Source organism: Primulina tabacum, chromosome 1 (genome assembly GCF_025594145.1).
Source record: "Primulina tabacum isolate GXHZ01 chromosome 1, ASM2559414v2, whole genome shotgun sequence".
NCBI lineage: Eukaryota > Viridiplantae > Streptophyta > Magnoliopsida > Lamiales > Gesneriaceae > Primulina > Primulina tabacum.
The window spans coordinates 498,344-515,821 of NC_134550.1; the positions used below are offsets into that span (position 1 = coordinate 498,344).

Consider the following 17,478-nt stretch of genomic DNA (forward strand, 5'->3'; position numbering starts at 1 on the left):
ATGATATTTACTTTATATGTATACTCGTGCAAGCTACGTTATTAAAGTTTTATAATATACTTTGGTTCTACAAGGTCAATTTCTCAATGTTGATCTTGAAATTCATCACTCGTGTACCGTATATTTTAAATTTGTTCATACTCAATTCGATCGCCTAAAACAAGGATAACGGTCGCTCGAGATTAGCAACTGTGATATAAACACCATGTTTCATTGGTAAAAGCATGAATATTTTTATTCATACAGATGACTGATAATGAGATATATCGTGGAACAACCCCCATCTGAATTTCCTAGTGGCTATCACTTATCGAGTGGATTAGTATGTGGTTATGGCCGTAAAACATTAGTTATTAGAATCGGGACAATGTGGGGGCTCTATGTACTAACGTTGAAATTTTACTCGTTTAACGACTCCAGGAGAATTATCATGTGGCAATATTGGGTGGTCCCGACATACGTAGGAGTCGATGATTTCTAGTCGGAGATTCATCGCTCACCTACGAGTGTGAATATCATATATGATCTGATGAGTTAATAGTTTGAGAAATCTCTGACCAGAGTAATATATGTGCTTTAGAAAATGTGGTTCTCTAGTTGCACATCTGATGTCACTACTACTCAAAGATATATCGCAGTGTTATTAAATTCATTTGTAACTCTCGATATACCAATGGTGGAAAATTCGATCGAGATATATGAAAGAAGATATCATACTGTACGTTAACCATATCATACTGGTTCTTGCATGCACTATCAATGATATCTAGGAGATCACGAGGCGATAATACTAGACGTTATTAATATTTCGAATTCTATGAAATTTCTTTCTTTGCCACAACTGATAAAAATCGTTGTTAAAGAGATTTGTCGTACATGACCCTGCTTCATGATCTGATGGGTCAATCAGACTTGAGTTCTGACATTCTTTTGATAAATGGATCGATACATAGAACGAGGCTAACTAGGATAAGCTCGTATAAGAAACAAAAATTATTTCTAATAACGTGAGTTCCGAACTCACAACAAGCTATATACATGAACCATTGAAGGTCACACAATATTTATTGGATTTTGTGTTCCTGTTGAGATAGTCAAATTCAAGTACTTGGATTTGATGACCTAGTTTGATGGAAATCAAACCTAAAGCTTATAAAAGAGTTTATAAGTGAATTTCATATTTGGAAGTTGTGGAAGACTGCTAATTTTGTAAAGAGAATACAACTGATTGATTTAGTGAAGGGGTTCACAAAATAGACAGCTATAAAAAATGAATCAATGAAAAATTTTGATCTTTGAAATTTTCACTTTGCTTCATAATAACGAGATTTGTATTCTCGTCACATTGATGATGTTGGATAGTTGATTAAGATTATGATGCAATCATAATTAGTTAATAAATGGATTATTAAACTTAGATTTACTATTCTGGTAATTAAATAATTAATTATCCTACTAGGTCAAATAACAAAGGAAAGTTCTATATGATTTTGCATACTATTGATTAGATAAAAGTTATAAAATCTTATCATGTTTATTCAAGTTTGATTTGACAAAGGTTATATAATCCTATCATGAGCATTTAGATTTGAATTGATAATGGTCATCTAATCTTATCATATGTGGGCCCCTAAGGCCTAAAGTGTAATACAATCATTATCACTTATATCTTATAGTAACGGAAACGTGTATAATATTTGACTTTAAAACTTATAAATCAAATTATATTAGTACAATCTCGAATAAAAGACAAGCTTAAGTTCACGGTCTTGCTGTAATGCCCGAGATTTTAGTTGATACTTTTGAGATTATTATGTGTTATGAAAAAGGGAATGGAAGAACAGACATGGAGAAGCGACGTTGCAATTTGAGTTTAGTGACAACAAGACACCGCACCAGCGCCAGGAACCTTATCGCACCCGCGGTTGTCATTCTGAAATTTTGGTGTTGGTACAGTAGAGGCAGCGCACCCGCGGTAAGAATAGGACCGCACTTGCGGTGGATGTACCGAGACAGGACCGCACCCGCGGTGCAAGAGTCAGCGCACCCGCGGTCGTTCCTTCTGAATTTTTGAAGGTGATCCAATACGCACAGCGCACCCGCGGTCCAATGTATAGTGCACCCGCGGTGAGACGTGCAGCATGAATATTGAGCCACTTGCCTTACATGCGTGTGTGTATATATATATATATATATATATATATATACACAATCGTACATTTCTTCAGAGGAAAATAGGAGGAAATCGAGAAGCTCCAAATCCTTACGCCTTTTAGATTTGTGATTGTGAAAGATCCACCCTTTCCGATTTGTAATCCGACTTCAGTACTGTGTTCATATCGACGCATGCTACAACTGAACGTAAGTTTTGTTACGTTTAGACATGATTTGAAATTATGTTATTGTCAGAATCGAATATGAATCAGATATGATGTTTCTGATACAGTAGACATCGTATATTTGAAGTCAGATTAAAGAACAGACTGTTTATGTAATTGTTATGATTTTCGGAGTTGATTTGATTGAGATTCGATATCAGATTTGTATTGTTATTGAGATTATGAGTTGTACCGATATTGATTATGAGTTCTGGTATTATATCTGTGATGTTGAGATTGACGGGGTTATCGAGACTGTATTGTTATGCCGTCGAAACATCAGTAGATTGATATTGATCAGATTTACGATTGATGGAGATTGTATTGTTGTACTGTATGTCGATTGACATTGATCAGATTGTATTTTGATTTGAGTATTGATCAGAACAGGTTCTGAATTGAGTTATATATTGATATCGTGCCTGTTCGATATTATCATTGCCAGATTGGGTATGGACATAGTTGAATTCGAGACTTCGTCTTCGTCAGACCGAGAAGAGAAATGTATAAATTAATGTTGAGTTGGGATTGCACAACTCGAGTGAGGTTTGACTCGAGTTTTCCTAAATCACATACTTTATTTTATTGCATTGATATTTGCAACGAATGAATTGATATGCTTGTGCTATTGATTATAGACAGCAGTTATTAGACGAGTTATCTTGTGACAGAAGTACCTGATAGTGGCGGGATCGCCACGGGCACATTGCACGATGTCACAAGATAGGGTATTGGTGAAAATGCCAAAGTCTATGACGGTTGGGCCAAGACACTGGATGTTTGGTTATATCAACGTGGATAGAATCGGAATTTTTTCTATTACTGTTGGTCGATATAGGAACACCAACGTCTGGAAACCGGGATCCCTAGACTAGGATTGAGTCTAGTATAAGTCTGAAAGTAACTGATTGTGATTTATTGATTAATGTTGCTTTATATTCATAGATTGATATGGATTTATGTTCCTGATTATGATACATGTTTAGAATATGATTGGTTATTGATATTGAGACATGTTCGAATTATGATACATGCTATGAATATTTGATTTATGTTTTTGAATTTGATATATGTTATGAATGTCGGTTATATACTTTTATATGGTTTATATGATTGCATGTACACATGATTTATACTGAGAATGTAATTCTCACCGGAGTTATCCGGCTGTTGTCTTGTTTGTATGTGTGCATGGTAACAGGTGGGATAGAATCAGGGTCAAGAAGAGAATGAAGCTGGACTAGATAGCGTGGAGATCCGGGCTCAGAAGTAAACTAGGAATCATCACTTGATATATAGTAGTTGAACCTAGTTGAATCATTGTAGGAAATACAAGACTTGTACTTTTAGGTATAATGTGTATTTCAGATTGATTTATCTTACGTTTCCGCATTTTATTTTAAAAAAAAAATTTAGACCCTGTTTATTATAATTGATTGAATAATTCCTAAGAATGATTAAAATTGGAATTAGAGTCCGGGTCCCCACACTTGCTAAGGCGACGTTGCTATTTTCTCAATTTTTATCTTATTTGGATTCATAAAAATCATGTATCTGAAATTTATAATAAATTAAAAGATATAGAGGTTGAGTTTTTTTTTAAGATCCTAATCTATGGGGTTGGAGGACTCGAACTCTAGTTGTACACATGGAAAGCAGGGTGAGACCATGAGAGCTAATGGTCGGTCTCAATAGAGGTAAAGTCTTCGAGGATTTAGTTAGGGAATATAATTAGGCTTATACATTTATAGCAAGTCAAACGATAATATATTAATGCAATAATTCAATATGAGATGACTTGTATTAGTAATAACGTATCATTACAAAAAATATCTTGTCAAGTGATACAGTGACTGTTCAGGACTCTGAAATGAATATCGTATGCTAAATTAGTGGCTCCCTCCAACATTCGGTGTAATACTTTTTCCCACGTACTCAAGTAGGATCCGTACAATCGATTATTTACGAGCCAAAATGAACTCATATTTCAGGACCGAAGTCATTTCATTCAATGGACTAGAAATCCGGTACATAGACCAATGCCCATGCTCCAGTCATTCAACATGCATTCAGTCAGTAGCCAATCGGTAAATAGATATGAAACAATAACATGACAGAAAATCAAATACGCTGAATCATATGATCAATAAAATGTGAAATGCACAATATGTGCAATATATATGAATAAACGACAATTTATGAAACTTTACTGTAAATTTTAGGCAAAAAGGCAAAATAGTCAAACATCGCGAGAGAAACCTCACTTTAATGACTTACAATTCTTTCAACCCAAGCAAAGATAATTTCCTACAAATATTATTGGGGTAATTTTACACTAGTTAGAACCAAAAATAGGTGTTGGAATATTTAAAAAATCATTTTCGTACAAAAGTTTTTCCATATAGTTTTCTTTAAAACTTTAAAAATTCATAACAATTAAAACATAAATCCAAAAATTAGCAAACTTTCCAAAAAAGCTTAAAATCGTGCATAAACGATCAGAAGTCAAAAGAGGTGGCCATCAAAGTGGCGTGTGAGGTATTAGAGTGGCGAATGTACCTCATGTGCCATCATACCAGTGTGTGGCCGAGTTCCTACTGCTGCTCATTGCCGGAAATTTTTCTAGGAACTTGTCTCGACTAGACCTACAATTTTCGTTCAGAACTTGTTTTTAAATTTCGAATCAACAGTGCCCAGATTTTGAAAAACCAAGATGATGATCAAGGTTATTTCGACCGTGGGACCATCGACAGATACATATGTAAAGTAGAAAACATTTTGAACAACTTTAATGTTGTGACCAAAGTAAGATTTGCCAAAGAAAAATAAGAAACACAAGATACAAGTAGTCACCTCAAAACAGATTTTCAGAAATTATTATTCACAAACTCGAAATTCTGGGAAGCTTTGGATTTAGATCTTGTTACACCTCCAAGACACTATGATTTTTGGGTCTGAGAAGGGTGTTGTGTAAAAATTTGAGATTTTTAACAAATTTTGGTATTTTTACTTGAAATTTCTCTATTGTCTTGCTCCTGATTCCACTTTTTATGCTTCTAATTAATCTACTCCGATAAAAGTTTTCTTATTTTTTAAAAAAATCGAAATCTTTATTTTTTGGTAATTATCTGTGGGCAGTAATCCGCTGCGACGAGCGAATTAATTCATGTACACCTGAGAATATAAGAAACTTGTACACTAGTGTACTATTACCCGTGAACTCTCTCATTGGGGATAAGAAAGGTAACGAGCCACAAACCCACAAAACTGGTCATTGGAGGGTGTTTTCCGCAGTAATGGCGGTTGCGAGTTTGAGTTTCAGTCTAGTGGGGGCGTTCAACGGCCTAACCATTCGTTCCAGTTCGTCCTCTGCTTTTTTGAGAGGAGAATTTGGTTCGATTCAAAGCGTAGGGCAAAATTTCTCTGTTTCTTTTCCGATTAGATCTCCTTTGACGATTGAATCCGCACATAAGAAGGGAGCTGGAAGCACAAAGAACGGAAGGGACTCTCCCGGCCAGAGGCTTGGAGTCAAAATTTACGGCGACCAAGCGGCTAAACCCGGTTCCATCATCGTTCGCCAGCGTGGCACCAAGGTTTGAACCCTGACGCCTATTCATTCTCTGTTGCATATACTTGAATGAGTTAACATTTGCTCTGAAACAAATTCAAAAATCGTTTTATCTGCTCTTGATGTTTATTTAGTATACGAAACGGTTCTGTTTTGTGTTTATTTTCATGGAAAATCTTCTATGGTAGAAGGAATCCACAATCGGTTAGGTGGATTTCATCTAATGATGAAGCGTGCGATGTCTTGTGTTTGAAGAACATATATACTTGTATCCAAGTGCATAAATCCATATTTAGATCTGAGTTTGCGAATGGATTGCGTTTTTTTATTTCTTTCAGCAATAACATTGGTGCAAAAAATGGTGGAAGTTTCCGAACGATGTAAGTTAAATAAAGAAATGGTTCTCTCGGATTGTCCTATACTGTTCTACATTCATCCTTTTCGAGTGCGTGAGATGCCAACTTTTACGCCACTTTGACAAGTAGTTTACCTCGATTGTAGTCTTGGCAGTTCCGCACCATATTTGGTTTAACTGCTAATTTCTTAAACTTCATCTGTATTATCTCTATTTAGCTTCCTTTGCTCATGCTTTCCGCAGTAATTTTCTGGCATCTTAAAGGTTGTGGTTGTTGAGTTCAATTTTCTTGACTTTGGCAGTTTCATCCAGGAAAAAATGTTGGAATAGGCAAGGATCACACTATCTTCTCATTGATTGATGGGCTGGTCAAATTCGAGAAGTTTGGTCCTGATAAGAAGAAGGTTCATCTATATCAACTTTAGCATGCGAATATGTTCTTTTTCTTCTGATTGAAGTGATTATGATGGCCATCTTTTCATGAAATCCACAGATCAGTGTTTATCCACGCATTGTTCAACCCGAAAACCCGTTGAGTTACAGAGCAAGGAAGAGGGAGTCCTTTAGGTTGCAACGTGAACGCAGAAGAGCGAGAAAGGAAGGTGTAGTAACTGAGCCACAGCTGGTGCTTGCTTCTGCTGCTGAATCCTCGGAAGATACTTCTGCTTGTTAACCTGCTGGGAATTGCAGTTTCTTTGTAACAATTGAAATTATGAGCATAACTTGTAATTAATGCTCGGATGCCAACTTCTGCCGCTGCTGTTGTTTGATTTTTATTTTTATTTTCCTGATTTTGTCAAGAAATGAATGTTCGACACGTTAGAACAAGTTGATTTAAAAAAATTACATTAAAGCGATATATGTTAAGGCAGGTACTGATAGTGATTTTCCGAAGATGGAAGTTTATAATCATAAAATATATGTCGTCGGTTCGTTCTTTGGCTAAATTTATAGCATTTTGCTATTGCTAGAATATTTGTAAAATGTATTTTGAAACATGAATAGCTTGAACTTTTTTATCCTAGCCTCCACCTTTGATTGTCAAGATTGAATAAAACGTATAGAATGTGCGATTGTCAAATGATTCTGAATTATATGGCATTTTATACATTGCACAAAGATCTGTAAACTGCCGTTCGTTGGATTTCATTACATATGACTAGGCATCAAGAATTTCACGAACCAAGATAATAATCCTTTTCGAAACGAAAAATTTCCTGGTCTGACTTTGTCTGAGAAGGTGAACGGCTAAGGTTGTCTTCTCTCTTTTTCAATGGCTCGAGGAACAAAAGCAAAACCTCGAGTGTGGCGGCGGCCAAAACTGATTGATGAAGGAGATTCAGAGGTGCTTAGTTTTGACACTTCTGAAACAAGTGTGTCCATGCTATCTTCCTCCACTTGCATATTTGCAGCCGAGGAAGCCTCTACTGATCCTTTCTCGTGAAGGAATTTCTGCCTGTGTTTCTTTGATGGATTGGCTTTCTTAAACTCAAACGAAGCCGGGAATTTATGCTTGTCTATCAGATGTTGCTGCCGGCTCTTGTAGTTCATCAGCTTTGCACAGCAGCCTTCAACAAGGCATTCATACTATACACATAAATCATATAAGTTGAGCCTTCAACAAGGCATTTCACAAGATACATCTCTTAACATTCAATTGTGACTCAAATCTTTTTCAAAAAAATGAATCCAAAAAGCGTGAATAACTGAATTTAAGTCAAGAAAATTACCATGGCAAATCCACGGGCAACTTTGGCCTGAAAGAAAGAATCATGAGATTCAGAAACATGTATGCTAAGTAGGCGTGGTGTTGGGAACACTTTTGAACAGACTGAACAAGATGCCTGGTGTCGAGCATTATAGTGATCTTCAAATTCCTCCAGTGATTTAAGATATGCGCCACAACCAACAATTGGGCAGGACACTCCACTGATTTAAAAAAAGTTTCAATGAGGTCCGATGAACTAGAGAAGACACTTTTGAAAAAAATGGACCAAAAATTTTTCGAGTCCCGTTTTGACTATAATGGAGATAATATTTTAAAAGGAAAGATAAGGAGTAGATTTAATAATGCACAAAAATCCGAGGTAGTAACAAATTCATTTACTGCCAGCCATGAACAAGTAAAGAAAAAACTTGATATTGCATGAATAATGAGATTAAGAAACTGCAGACACTATGCTACAATCATACATCATTTATCAATAGTCTCTCACACACAGGAAAGTTCAAGATCAACTCGATAACAAAGATCATGCACTTATTTTCCCCAAATTCAGATATTAGAATAGACAGCATGCCACTGGTTCCTTGCATCCTTAGTTTAACAGTACTATGCACAGGTATGAAATGATTTGCGGAAAAGCAGAAAATGCAATGCATATAATTATATTTTGGATGAGAAAAACATTTATATTTACATCTTGTAGCTAAATATACGCTAAGAGACAAAAACAGAGTTTGTCTTTACCCTGCGTTGTGTGCTTTAAATGATTCATATCATCGAATAGCATGTATGCTAAACCAGCCATTACAACCATACCTGTTCCTCCCATCTTCGAAATTTTGAAGCTGCTGCTTTTCCGCATCTGTCAAATCCAATGTAATCTATAGAAGAAATAATTTCAACTTGATAGATTTTGTTTTGCTGACTTTTTGAGAAAACAGACAAATAGAACACTCTCTTCATAAGATGACACACTAGATCAAGAAGTTTGAGTAAATTCTTAAAGTACAAACTATAAACAACTTCCCTGATTATCTAGATTAAGAAAAGCTTCAAGCTTTTAAAATATTTGGTTAACAAAAAATCGACAGTTTCAAATGATTGCAGACCTCAAATAACATCTTTTCTCTAATTTACATTTCAGATGCCCCGAAACCACCACCGAACGCATCCTAAACGAATCAATCATGCTGAAATTACATCTATACTCTTTGTATTTCCAAGTACCAAGAAACATCAGAAGCAAAAAACTCTGCCTCCAACCTCGATACTTTACACATTTAACTGAGGCAGTCAACCATAAACATTCGAATCACCTAAAATCAACTAATGAGTAATTTAAGACAAATACTATCAAGTACATTTAACGGCAACCAATTCCATAAAAAAACTGAGAATAAAAATAAGAACCAAAATCACACCCGAAAAGCAAATATAGGTAAAATCGCCACTAACAGATAACGGCAAAATCAACAATACCATGAATACCAAATCAAATTGTGTATAAAGCGTGTGTACCTGTTTGGCGAGAAGTTCTCTCTCCAAGTTTCCGGACTCGAAGAACGGAAAATCGGGTCCAAAACTTCGTCTGAGTGGATTCCAAAAGGGAAATTCGAAGCCAGTTCTGCTCCCTTCAACCTCCATTTCCATTTCCCCCTTCATCAGAAAATTGAATTTCCGTGGATGCTTCTCGGTACTGGAAATTAAACATTATTATTTTATTTATGTTAGAGATTGGACCAGGCGGTAGCCCACTTTCAGATGGATTGGGCTGAGATTATAAGTGGGCCAATACTATATATAGAGTTTGGCTCAACCCAAACAAATTATTGTCATGACAAAATTTTAAATTCGATTTTTAATAAATATTTATCTAAAAAAATCAACTATAGAAGAGAAAAACAAAATCATTCTTATTAAATTTTAAAAAAAATAAGAACAAATTTACATACGTAAAGCTCCAAGAAATTTTGAACTATGTAAGCATAAAATATTATACGGTGCCAGTATGACTCAAATATTTCATATGGTTTCAACAAAGAATATAATAGAGTGATGGAAAGTGAAGTTGGGTATGAATTCAACCACTGAATTCTTGCTTGCTCTCTGCTTTTAACCAAGTTTTTTTTTTTTTTTTTAAATCCAAAGGCAGCTCTTGAGCTCTTCCATACAGCATCCGGACATGATCAAGGAACTTGAGAAGAAGCAAATGCCGCAGTTGCGCTTTGGTGGTTCAATTCATCAGCAAATGAAGACATCAAGCTATGTTGATGAGCTTGTCGTACAAGCTAGTGGCAATTACGCCTAGAGAATACTAACGGGTCAGGAGAATGGACCAGTGTATATAACTGTGTCAAGATTGCACCACACAACCCAGCAAAATCCTTCAGCATTCCCACAACAGGACCACGGCTTTTGGAAAGTTTTGCAAACAATGCAGCTGTGTTGAAATATGTCTCGCCATTAGCACCCACAAAAATAAGGATGCACTCACTTCTCTCGAAGACTTCAAAGGTCAAACCAAATGTCATGGCAAGCATTCAATTCTAAATGAGATTTGCTGAATAACAGCTTGGTCTCGCCCCAGCCCCAGGAAATCATAAAACAACTGCAGCAGATGTGGCGGGTAAAAACAAAATCGAGTTTATCCAACTTTTATAAATAAAAGGCTTTTTACATCACTTTTCTACACTTCAGCCTCGGGTTATGCATGATAAATTTATTCCCTCAAAATATAGTTCCACGAAAATCCAGAGAAAAAGTTTGAATTTGGACATGAACTTCGATCAAACTAGCATTGTTCATATAAAGCTCAAATGAATTGAAGAAAGATAACGAAAAACAGTAAACCAAAAGTTGAAAAGGCCTTGACGCCCCGTGTTAAAACATCATACAGACCTTTGAACTCAACTCGGCATTGCACACTAAAATTTAAAAAAAAAAAATAAAATCAACACACACTGACGATTTCAGATAAACAGTAAAAATTGTCAACTCAAATGACATACAAATTTATGAGAACCAAAGTAAAAAATGAAACTCATATCCCATTATGGCAGAACTGGAGCTCTGACCGTCACAATATGCCAAATCCAAACTACCCCATAACGGCAAAATTTCAGATAAACTTCCAGCAGAAAGCCCGACGCTGCCCCCCAAGTATTTAGCAACCACTAAACTCGCAACTAGCCATTGATTGTAGTTTAAAGCACTCCTGATGACAGGTGAAATGCTACAAAACAAATACCCGTTACCAGCCCAAGATTGCACCCACAAAAACCAGCCATCAGCTATGGAAAAACGAATGGATCCTCTCCGTGAAATAACCCATGATCAGCTCTTTAACATCAATCTATAATTTTGTACTATCATATGGGCTTCTGAAAAATGGGGGGTTATCTGCAGATTTTGGTCTGAATGAATAGATTCTTCGCTAAAGGATCTAATGACAATGAGGGAGTCGACTGTTGAATGGCTGAAGTGCATGAGATTGCAGCCATACACTGCAATTAAGATTAATCCCTACACAATGTTCTAATTACACTGGTAAGACTGACGGGTGAAAAGGCGTTCGAACTAGTGAAATCAAATAATTAAAACCATCCAAAAAAATGAAAGAATCAGACATAGATGGGTCCTATTTTTGTTTATTGGTTCTTCAAATTGAGACAATCTCTAATACTGATTGTAATTGATGATTCTTGAAGGGAGAAGAAACAAAATAGAGTTAGTTTGATCGAATTGAGGGTAGAGTTTATGATTCATATTTTTGTTTACTATATAACGACAAAAATTTATGAGGGCTCTCTTGTTGAATCGAGAAAAACTAGAAAATAACCAACATTCTAAAGAAATTGTAGTAAAAATTGTTAATTATGTTCAACCCATGTCTGAATCCAACTTGTGCTGATAAATGGAAGGGGTTGCACAATTTGTACAGTAGCAATTTTACAGATAATTTCAATGCATCAAACCCAAGCAGTGTAAAATCAAAATCATAGCGTGCAAGGGATATAACATAGAGGCTCAAAATTTTGCCAAATATTACAGTAAAAAACACGCAGATACAACACCAAGCATACTATGCATCCGGGGCCAACCGTAAGTTGGGTGGCGATAAAAAATATGAAGCATGTATATAGATAACGATTAAAACAGGCTATATCCCTTCAAATTACATGCTCTTTCTCGTTCCAAGCATTCTGCTATAGCAAATATTTTAATTTCTCTGCCTTGTCCATCTCCAGATCAGAAAACCGACCTTTTATCCCAGTTTCGAACAGAAATCGCAGCTAGTTTACTGTAGAGAGCTTCCATAAAGATTAGCATACACTATCTTTGTTCGATACACGAGAATCATACTTAAAACAGCCGCAATGATACAAAATCCCGACATGATCAAGAAAGTTAAGAAGAAGCAAATGGCACCGTGGCACTTTAGCGGTTCCCCAAGGTATAAGAATCTTGAAAATGAAGACATCATACTGTGATATATATGAGGAGCGTTGTGAGCTTGTCTTTCTGCCTCTCTGTCATATATGCTACTGGCAATAACACCTGAGAATACTAACGAACCTGCCGGATTTGCCAGAGTGAGAAAATTGTACAAAACACCGAACTTTTTCAACCCAAAAAGCTCTGAGGCAGCTGCAGGCACTATTGCCCAGTGTGCCCCATATCCGACACCAACAAGGAGAGTTCCGACATACATTGCCCCAGGCCACCCCATCGCGAAGAAGAAATGTCCGAATGCCATTAGCACTTGGGCACCGGCCATGGTAGCATGCCTTGGATATGCATATTCCCTGTTTTGCAGCATACGGTGATAGTAGTGAGGAAAAAACAAATAAAAATTTGTAAACATAGAATACTGAGAAAAAATATAGAACATCGTACCTAACGATTTTCTCAGAGATGTAGCCACCACCTACACGACCAAGAAAGTTCCAAATGCTGATCATCGAAACAAATACATGGGTGTTATCATAACCCAAGGATTGGCTCAACTGACCCAAATTGTCGATAACAGTTAAGCCAGAACCCGAGCCCAGTAGAAAAGAGGAAAAAATAAGCCAAAAATCTGCCTTTATCAATGCCTCCAATAATGTGAAATCTTCCCCTCTACGTGGTCTTCGTTTCTTGATTCTCACAGCTCCTTCTGCAGCTGCTTGGGCTAGCTTCGCCTGGAGTTGGGCCATCCTCCTTTGCCTCTCTAAAGCGGGAAGTAAGTCAACATCTTTTGGCTTTTCATCCTCAATTTCACTAAATATGACTTCTTGACCATCATCTTCAGATTTGCCGGCCTCTAATTTTTTAGATTCAGGTAGAAGTGCCTCTTCGACAGGTGATTTTGGCTCCCGATAAAAACTCAAAGTCACCGGGATAGCAATGGGAATAAACAGAAGAACTAGTAGAATTACAGTGAAAATTGTAATTATGGTTTGGCTTAAATCAACTAGATCTTGCACCAGCATTACCCCCATCAAGTAAACAGCCAAAACAACGCATATGCTATAGATAACTGAGAAATTAAACCCATCAGATGAGCGTATTTGCTTGTGACCTCCAACAGGCCTGACAACGAACATAAGAGCAATGATCACCATTGTTGGCCCAACCGCAACCATAAATAGGAGTGATGCGTGGTCTGGAGAATGCAGCAGTGTGTATACTTGAGTCAAGATTGCACCACTCAATCCAGCAAAACCCTTGAGTATTCCCACAACAGGACCACGACTTTTAGGGAAGTTTTGAACGCAAGAAACCAATGCTGCTGTGTTGAAATAGGTCTCGCCATTGGTTCCCACAAAGATAAGAATGCACATCTACATATGAAAAGATAATAACGGTTAAACTTGGTCAAGAAAAGGAAAAATCATGCTTCACTTCTTTAGCAGACATACCGAATTTCATCGAACTCATCAATCCTAAACAAAAAATTCTAGCTACTAAAAAGTTGTTTTGCCTTCATTTTGTAAAGAAAGAAAACGGATTTGAGTCAACTGCCAATTACAAACGACAGTAAGCAATAAAGTTTATCTCTACTTTAAGAAACTACATGAAGAAGTTAAATCTGTTTTCTCGCATATGTGTGAAGTGTTTTTAATGAAATAGTACACGAATATAAAATCGCCTTAAGATAATTATCGAGTTAAAAAAAATGAACATCCGTAATCCGTCGATAAAAAGAAATCCACATTTCCACTATCAAGTTATTTTGTTGAAAAAAATGGCATCTTTGTGGATTAAAGAAGGAACGTGAGATCCAGAGTTGAACTCATCGGAAAAACATTTGGAAAAAATAAATGATTGATTAGTATCGAACGAACGAACGAACGAACAAGAGAATCAGAGGAAGCAAGATGATCCACGACACACTCAGATGAATCGAATGAAACTCGCGAAAAGACAGCAAATCAGAAAGTCAAAGGAGTTGAACAGTTTAAGATTAAAAAAAAAACATAAGACCTTGACCTCATTCTAAAACATGGATGAAATAGCATAAGAAAGTGGATACTCACAGCCCATAATGGCAGAACCGGAGCTCTCCCAGACAGAATGAGCCAAACCCAACCATACCCAACAAAATTCATGGTGGCACCAACAAGTAGAGCACCCCACAAGGGCAAAATCTCACATAAAGTCCCAGTCAAGAATCCAACGCTGTCCCCCAAGTCCTTAGCCACCCCTAATTTCGAAACCTGCCTTTGATTGTAGCTCAAAGAACTCTTGATCACCGGCGATATGCTGCCAAACAAATACCCAATCCCGGCACATGATTGTATCCACATTGCAGCCACAAAAACCAACCATCTGTTATTGACGAAAGAACGGATCCCTTCACCGAAGCAACCCATCATGATTTCTAAAAACAACTTGCGGATTTCTGTCTTGCAAAAATTTAGACCTTCATATAGTGCAGACAACAATGAAGGGTGCAATCATTCGTAGGTAAACATTGTGGCGGCCGTATTACAAAGTGCCAAGAGTGTACACGTGTCTATTTCTGTTTATGAGATGACGAAGAGTTCTAATCACATTTGTACAAGGCAATCGCCGAAAATTGGGTCATGATGAGTATAATCACATATAAGAAAGAGAGAGAAGAAAGAAAGAAAAACCAAATCCTGTAATTATAAGTGTAATCATTAAAATAAATATTTATGTGCAAAAAGTTCCATTTCATAAAACAATATAAATAACGTTCATTCATTCATTCATTCTTATTATGTGTTGATTGATAAGAGTATGGAGGATCGTCGGTGTACGTAGTTGGTTGTTGCCCATAGTTTCCAGAGATAAAACAGCAACCACACGAATAAATTTTCTTTCTTGACCTTAATAAAATAGCGAGGGTACATACAATACAAATCATTGAAATCAAGGACCCGATTGGTTTTGAAATATAAATAAAAAAATAAAAAAAAAACGTGGAAAACAAATTCGAGTTCTTATCCGATACACCTTGAAGTGGGCACCAAGAGTCATCCTCTTTTTTTTGGCGTCTCGTAACTAGCAAATGTATGTACTGAACAAGATGACAATATATATCTAATGATTTAACTTACGTAGTTGATATCAGGATTTCTTCACGGAAAATGCATGGCTAGCTTCACTGCAGGATCTTATCTATTATTTATGTTATTTATTATTAAATATAAAACACAAAATAAAATTTGATAAATAATTTTATATTTTGCGATTCTATCACAAAAACGTCTGGCCTTATTTACGTGCATGAATATGACATGGCTTGATTCGGTAGCATTCATTACCTTCTCCAAAACCAATTTGTGATATTGCCTTCTTTTATATTTCACAAACTTAAAATCTTAATTTATTATTAAGCCCATTTGAAACTTGTGTTGAGCCAAAAGGGCGAGATAGCTAGATGTCGGCGTTCATGTCGGTTCGTGCTGCTGACACCGGGGCTGCTGATTCAGTTGCCGGTTCGTGCAGTTCGGCAACTTCCAAACCAGTGGTGTGTATGTATTGATACATGCCACTATTTACTTTGCTCTCAGCTGCATCTTCTTGTTAGCTATTGGTGTGCACATGTACATGGGCTAGGCGCTAGGAATTATCATCATTCTATTTCGTTCAATTCTGTTATTTTGCTTCATTCTTTCTTTTTTTTCGATTCTGATATTCTTGAATTTGTTTCTTTTCTAATTTATTATGTTCTTTAGATCAAGAACAGATGCCATGAAAAAAAATGAATTAATTTCCATGTTCTAATAAGTTATTTTACATATATTCTATAGATTAATTTAATATATGTTAAGTATATTAAGAAAATATTTGAGGATAATTATTAAAATCATATCTGTTTCTTTCTTTGACTTGTCCATTTTGTCACTAAAATTTTCCTCTCACTTGTTGAAATCAACATGCATTTCAAAATTTTAACTTTGGACAAAAGCCCATATTTTTAAACAGCTTACTCAAATACACGGTTACAATTTGCAGCAAAAAATACTTGTTTCCCAAAGCACACCAAACCCAATTGCTCCCACACAAAATAAGTAGGAGGTTACGAAAAAAATTTATTCAAGGAGAGATGATATATATATATATATATATATATATATAAAAGCTAGACATAAAGATGTACGTCGAGAACGATAAACAAGAGAACAAGAAGCAAAGCATAGATAATAGTGTGCAACAGAATGGAAGGCATACTGGTGGTCATGTTGAGGAACTCGACAGGCCTCTGTTTGGCTGGTAGCTGGAATACTAGCCCCGGCGTCAGCAGTGCAAATAATGAAGTGCCTATCAGCAGACCTGCATAATCCTTCATTCTTGCAGGAAAAGAGAGAGAGAATGAAAGAACAATTAACAAAAATTATTTTAAAGGGCATATGAAAAGTTGATGGAATATATCCCATAAAAGTTTTACAGGAATATGAAAAAGTAATTCCAACTTTGTTCTTGAAATTATTGATCACTGTTGCTTGGATAATTTTGTAACGTCAATCAAAAGACAAAGTATGTGTATACAATTATGTTTTACTTTTCCGAAACAATGTTTTTTATTCCAGAAATTATAATAAAACAAATATTCTCTCTTCATACAAAATAGCCATATTATTTGTATTTGCAACTAAATTTTCATCTACTTTTTCTTTTTCAAACTCAAAATATTTTCACCAAATAATTTGACATGTAATAATTACACTATTTCCTTTATAGACAAAGCCAAGTGTATGAAATATTTTTTCTAAAACTCTTTTCTCAAAGCTGTCAAAATCTATTTATTAATATAATATATTCATTTTTAGGTTAAAAAGTCACCAAAATGAATGAAATATAATCATACAACTTTTATTACAGTTTTTTAAGAATACTTATTTCTTAATATAGTTATAATTGTTATCTTTCGAACAATGCCATCTTATCATACCGTACGATGATAATACAATATTTTTATATTTATTAATTATTTATT

At 35.8% G+C, this 17,478-nt stretch overlaps 3 protein-coding genes across 3 annotated transcripts; 1 reads left to right on the forward strand and 2 right to left on the reverse strand.

Moving 5' to 3' along the window:
• Positions 1-5,582: 5,582 nt before the first annotated feature.
• LOC142537884 (large ribosomal subunit protein bL27c) lies at positions 5,583-7,160 on the forward strand. Its single transcript, XM_075643380.1, has 3 exons — positions 5,583-5,971; positions 6,604-6,705; positions 6,795-7,160. Exons 1-3 carry the CDS (start codon positions 5,675-5,677, stop codon positions 6,972-6,974), a joined length of 579 nt encoding a protein of 192 aa, XP_075499495.1. The 5' UTR covers positions 5,583-5,674; the 3' UTR covers positions 6,975-7,160.
• A 222-nt stretch (positions 7,161-7,382) lies between these two features.
• On the reverse strand, positions 7,383-9,734 carry LOC142537817 (uncharacterized). The gene is made up of 4 exons (XM_075643326.1): positions 9,546-9,734; positions 8,844-8,908; positions 8,032-8,230; positions 7,383-7,888 (listed from the first exon to the last, which is right to left on the reverse strand). Exons 1-4 carry the CDS (start codon positions 9,687-9,689, stop codon positions 7,550-7,552), a joined length of 747 nt encoding a protein of 248 aa, XP_075499441.1. The 5' UTR covers positions 9,690-9,734; the 3' UTR covers positions 7,383-7,549.
• Positions 9,735-10,967: 1,233 nt separating this feature from the next.
• LOC142537741 (protein NUCLEAR FUSION DEFECTIVE 4-like) lies at positions 10,968-15,094 on the reverse strand. The gene is made up of 3 exons (XM_075643265.1): positions 14,549-15,094; positions 12,924-13,852; positions 10,968-12,832 (listed from the first exon to the last, which is right to left on the reverse strand). The coding sequence occupies exons 1-3, from the start codon at positions 14,885-14,887 to the stop codon at positions 12,325-12,327; spliced, it is 1,776 nt and encodes a 591-aa protein (XP_075499380.1). The 5' UTR covers positions 14,888-15,094; the 3' UTR covers positions 10,968-12,324.
• Between the last annotated feature and the right edge of the window lie 2,384 nt (positions 15,095-17,478).